Here is a 5,740-nt window from a genome sequence, read left to right on the forward strand (position 1 = left end):
AGAATGTCCCACGGAATATCCTCTGCACCCTCTCCAAAAGTGGTCCTCTGGGAGGAGAAGTGAAGAGCTGCTGTCCCTGCCAGGAGGCCTGCAGCAAAGGCAAGGAATCGCCCAGGGACTTTTGCACAGAAACAGGCGTTTGGCGGCCATCTGGAGAATGAATCGGCTCCGTTTTCTGCACTGCCTGGAGCATGGCCAAGCCTTGGCCTCCTGAAGGCCGGCCCGCCCTCTCTGCCATTGCAGCCTGAAGAGGCCTGCAGCTATGGACACGAGGGTTCCCAGGCCCCGTCTTGAGCCACCCTCACCATGCTCGTGCCTGGGGACAAGAACTTCCTTACCAACATCATCTACATTGTCTTTGAACTGGTCATTGCCCTTCTGGCCATCTTCGGGAACGTCCTGGTCTGTTGGGCCGTCTATCTCAACAGCAATCTGCAGAACGTCACCAATTACTTTGTGGCTTCCCTGGCGGTAGCTGACATTGCGGTGGGGGTCCTGGCCATCCCCTTTGCCATCACGATCAGCACTGGCTTCTGTGCCTTCTTCTACGGCTGCCTCTTCATCGCCTGCTTTGTCCTGGTGCTGACCCAGAGCTCCATCTTCAGTCTTCTGGCTATTGCCATTGATCGGATTATTGCTATCCGTATCCCTCTCAGGTAAATATGCCAAAGATGCAGAACTGAATAACAGAGTTGGAAGGGACCTTGGAGCTCTTCTAGTCCAACCCCCTGCTCAAGCAGGAGACCCTATACCAGGGGTAGGCAACCTCGGCTCTTTGATGACTCGTGGACTTCAACTCCCAGAATTCCTGAGTCAGCTATGCTGACTCAGGAATTCTGGGAGTTGAAGTCCACGAGTCATCAAAGAGCCGAGGTTGCCTACCCCTGCCCTATACTATTTCAGACAGGTGGCTGTTCAATCTCTTAAAAGCATCCGGGGATGGAGCATCCATGATTTCTGAAGGCAAGCCCTTCCACTGGTTAATTGTCCTCACTGTTAGTAAGTTTCTCCTTAATTCCAGGTCGCTTCTCTCCTTGATTAGCTTCCATCCATTGCTTCTTCCCTTACCTTCTGGTGCTTTGGAGAATAGGTTGACCTCCACCCCCTCTTCTTTGTGGCAGCCCCTCAGATATTGGCTACTGCGCCATTATGAGGGGCTTCTCTGCAGAATTCCAAGGTTGTGATTTAGCAGGGCCTGTGCCCACCCCGGGTGCTTGTGATTGCCATGCACAGCACAATGGGCTCCTGCTGGCCCCAAACAGGCAGAGCGCTTCTTTGCAGACACAGAAGTCACCCCACGACAGGACTTCTGCCTTTCAGTTGATTAGCCATTGCCTCATTCACAGCCTTTAGGGACTCAGCGGTATTACCTTCATCTGCTGAAAAGAGAGCGATGGCAGAAGTTCTTTGTATCTTGTGACATCTCAACCCTTGTCCCTGAATCAGCTGCCCCAGAGGCTAAAGGACATGGGCCCCGGTTCCAGGAGGGAACCCCACAGCAAAATTGCCCAGGAGAAAGCAGCCATCCCCTGTTATGCAAGGAGTAGCCCCATCCTGAAATAACAAAGTCCCGGCTTCCTAGCCAGGAAGGCTCCAACAGGATGCCCAGGTGGAGTGGCGGCATAGCCCAAGACAACCGTCAACCACCTCCCTTCCCTCTTGCACCGGCCTTAAAAGGTGACCCAGGCAGTTCCAGCTCAAAACCTGGGTTAGAATTGCATGAAACTGAATCTAGAAAATGGTTTATTCAAGAATTTCTGGAGCTGTTCAGCAGCAAGGCACTCTGTGTAGGTTGGAGAAAGACTTTTAGAACAGCAAAAGGCTTTTTTTAGATGTTTGTAAATTAAAAGAATCAAAATATTTGCTGCTTAATGGGGACAATGAAATGTTATGAGCTAACAACGACCCCCCCAAAAAGAGAGAGAGATACCCAAATCCTTTTTTGCCCCAGTTTTCTGCGACAAGAAGTGCTTTCCATTAGGAGATGGGAAAACAGGACAAAGGGGCGGAATTGAAGCTTGAGGTGGGGAATATCTGAGTTTCAGTCCACAAAGAACAAACTGGCATATGTGCTGGGAGAAGCTTTCTCTTTGGGAAAACCTGGAGAAATTATGAAAGTGACAGAGAGCAAATGTCCTTTCTTCAAAAGAAGGGAAAGGAATCTACGGGGAACTACCAATCTGACATCAGTATTGGGGAGATCCTTGAAGCAGATTAGGAGACTGACCTATAAGATGAAACACTGCAGATTTAATCTGTTTTGATTGAGGTAGAGCATCGGAAAGCTAGTCCAGGACATTCTGATTGGCAGACTAGTTAAGTGTCAGTTTATTCATTTAAAACATTTACATTCAACCAACTCTGGGCTGCTCCTAATCAAAAATTAAATAACATAAAATAATTTTAAAAACTATAAAACTCAACCAATTAAAACATTAAAAACAACAAAGTTGGATGGGATGAAAATTAAGTTGATATATAATTGGCTAAAAATCGACCGGAGAATCAAATCTGAGTGAGGTGCAAGGATCAAACCTGGAAACTTTATATTTTAGGATTTTATAATAATGATTTGGGTGAAGAAACATAGGAATGCTTAATACATTTTGCAGGTGCACCAGACAGCCACACTCAGTGTTCATCAGTGGCACATAAGATGGTGAACATTATTAATTTTATATCCAACATCAAGACTGGATCTCGAAAAGGCACTTTTCTGGAAACGTTTGTTTTTGTTTTTTTTAAAGCAACATCTTTGGCAAACATTTGCTGGATCTTTCACAGCCCCTCCAGGTGTTAAGATACTCAGTTTGCCCCCCTCAATTTGAGAAGATGTGGGGGCTGCCTGTGGCCGACCAGCCTCCAGCCTTGGGAAGTGGAACCGGCCAGAAGTCTTGTGACCAATAATCTGAGCTTGACCACCCAGAAGCCTAAAGGCAGGACCTGGACAAAAATGGAAAGCAAAATAGCTTTCCTTTCCAGTGCCTTGATTAGAGAATTCAGACATTGTTTATCTGGAAAAATAAGCATAAATTAAGTCACAGATTGTACTTCTGAAGATTCCTCAGAAGGGGCTTCTTGTCTCTTCTCAGCCCTTGTTAGGCTTCTGCTCTTTGCCCACCACGGATGGAGCTTGACAGGGAGCAGGCAGGGCCTCCCACAAACGGATCGGGGATCCCCCTCCTGGCAGAGGCCACTCTTGGCACAGCCAGTCCCAGCGCTTCTCAAAATAAAACTAGGACACCAGTGGTATTTCATTCATTCTTAATTTTTAAAAATAATTTACATGATTTGTAAGCTGTCTTTTGGGGCAAAGGCCCCTTCCCTTGTTGATGCCCAGGAGAGCCCCCCCCCCCCCGACTTCTGGAGCAGGCAATCTTCAGGCTCCATCAGCCCCACCACTGCTGGTCTCAAGGCCCTTCTGTGGAGCGCCAGTGAGTTCCAGGAATTTCCAATATTGATCAGAAATCTCTTTGTAAAGGAAAAAAAAATATCAGCATGGGCAGAATAAAGCTCCTCATGTCATTGGTTCCAGGAATTGATATTACCCGATTGATATTACCCAATTATCCCAACCATCAATTTATATGATCCTTGTCTTCATTACAACAAATGCCACATGAAACTTGATTTCAGCTATTGGCTCACTGTGTTGTATTTGGGTCTGAGTGCGCACTGGTCAAAGATGAGTCTATGGGGCAATTTTGGGTTTTCCCCTCCACTCTCAACTGATAGTGTCGTGGGGGTGGGCATGGATCTTGCCCCCAGGCCCTTCACTCCTTGCAGCTGGGAAGGGATTCTGGCTGTGCCGAGTCCTGGTGATACCAGAAGGTGATTCCCACCGCCTTAAAATGTCCTCACCTTCATGGTTGGGAACTGTAGCCGTGTGAATGGAGCCCCCAACAGACATCCTTGCTATTCCAAGATGAAGTTTCCAGAGTTCTTTGAGGAACTCCACAGTGAACAAACCCCCAGATTATTTACAGCGTGGATAGAATCACAAATCCTGGGCTTCCTGTTCATAGAGGATCCTTTTAGAATGAACTTAACAAAGCCTTTTAAAAAAACAACAGGTTTTCAAGTATGGGGTTCAGTTCTCATCTACCTCAAAAGAAGGATCTAGTTGGAACTGAGGGCAATGCTGGGCATGGCTTGAGATCTGCTGAGGAGGTGGATTGAGTCCCACTGTTAGTCAATCCACCCATTGCTGGCCACGTTCCACGGCCCCTGATCCCAGCTCTCTCCTGTTGCAGTGGAGTGGTTCTGCAGCAAGAAGAAGCTGGACAGATTCTATCAATTGATCAGTTCTGCTCTCTTCCCTTCCCGTGTAGATCGGATTTCATGCATTGCCTTTCTCTGCTCTTCTTTCAGGTACAATGCTCTAGTGACCAACTCACGTGCCAAGGGAGTCATAGCCATCTGTTGGTTCTTATCCTTTATTATTGGCCTGACGCCAATGCTGGGCTGGCACAGAAAGACTCTGGAAGAGAATGGGCAAAGCGAGAATAGAACCAACTGCAGCAGCAATATGATGCATTGCTTCTTTGCGACTGTGGTCACCATGGATTACATGGTCTACTACAACTTCTTTGCATGCGTGCTGCTTCCTCTCCTTCTGATGTTTGGGATCTACTTGAAGATCTTCATGACAGCCCGGCAGCAGCTCAAGCAAATGGAAAACAAGATGATGCACGGGGAACGATCCCGATACATTTTACAAAAAGAGGTCCATGCAGCAAAATCCTTGGCCTTCATTGTTGGGATGTTTGCTATATGCTGGCTCCCATTACACCTGATCAATTGCTTCACTCTCTTCTGCCCTACTTGCAGAGAGCCTCCCCCCGGGGTCATGTACCTGGCCATTATCTTGTCCCATGCCAACTCCGTGGTGAACCCCCTGATCTACGCGTACCAGATCCGAGAGTTCCGCTGCACCTTCAGGAAAATCATCCAGCAGCACATCCTGTGCAGGAAGCAAGGCTTCAGATCCGCCACTGCCAGCCGGAGGACGTCTGCTCACGACGGGGAGACTGAAAACACCACTGTGCAGATCAGCAAATATTCCCTGGAGTTCTGCTCCGGCAGAGACTTCAGGGGCATCCATGGGGCTGGTTCTGGGGGGGAGAGCATCTGCATGGAATGGACCCCCAACCAAAATGGGCTAGCTGGAGAAGTGAATGGGCACCTTGTACTTCCCTGCAAAAATGGGGAGCTCCAGAAAAATGGAACCGCTTAGCCAGGAGCCTCTTGGGGTTCCTGGGTTTTATGGTAACACGGAGGCTTCACTGGAAGCCTCAAAGGGGTCCTGAGGATGCTGGGGCTGAATCTTCCTAGGCTGCAGCATTAAGAAACGAGGAGTCCGTTCAGCCCTTCTGAAGGGTTGGGGGAGAAGAGGCCTGCCAGGAGAGGCGGAGGGCACCAGAAGCAGGCAGGAGTCTTTGCAGGCGAGGGTCAGCAAGCCAAGCATACCCATGGTGGATGCTTAAGGGGCCTCGGGGAATGGGAGAGGGGCAATAGCCCACGCCATCGTGCCAGTTCGGTGGCCACATTTTGCCACAGTCCAAATGCACTTAGAGACTCAAAGGGCAAGGAAGCTGCACCTTTGGCTGCAGGAGGGGGAGGGGAAGGCTGACTACCGGTCGTGCTCACTGAGTCCATCCAGCTGCTTGGCTAGAAAACTGGACAATCATTGTGTAAATGCTGTTGTTAGTGTAAGAATGCAAGTAGAGGATTCTTCAGT

The 5,740-nt window shown here is 48.7% G+C and overlaps 1 protein-coding gene across 1 annotated transcript; it reads left to right on the forward strand.

Annotated features, from left to right (window-relative positions):
* Positions 1–293: 293 nt before the first annotated feature.
* Positions 294–5,264, forward strand: LOC107294186 (adenosine receptor A2a-like). The gene is made up of 2 exons (XM_015823396.1): positions 294–656; positions 4,372–5,264. The coding sequence occupies exons 1-2, from the start codon at positions 307–309 to the stop codon at positions 5,234–5,236; spliced, it is 1,215 nt and encodes a 404-aa protein (XP_015678882.1). The 5' UTR covers positions 294–306; the 3' UTR covers positions 5,237–5,264.
* Positions 5,265–5,740: the final 476 nt, after the last annotated feature.

The sequence above is a fragment of the Protobothrops mucrosquamatus genome, unplaced genomic scaffold (assembly GCF_001527695.2).
Source record: "Protobothrops mucrosquamatus isolate PMUCROS unplaced genomic scaffold, P.Mucros_1.0 scaffold1860, whole genome shotgun sequence".
NCBI lineage: Eukaryota > Metazoa > Chordata > Lepidosauria > Squamata > Viperidae > Protobothrops > Protobothrops mucrosquamatus.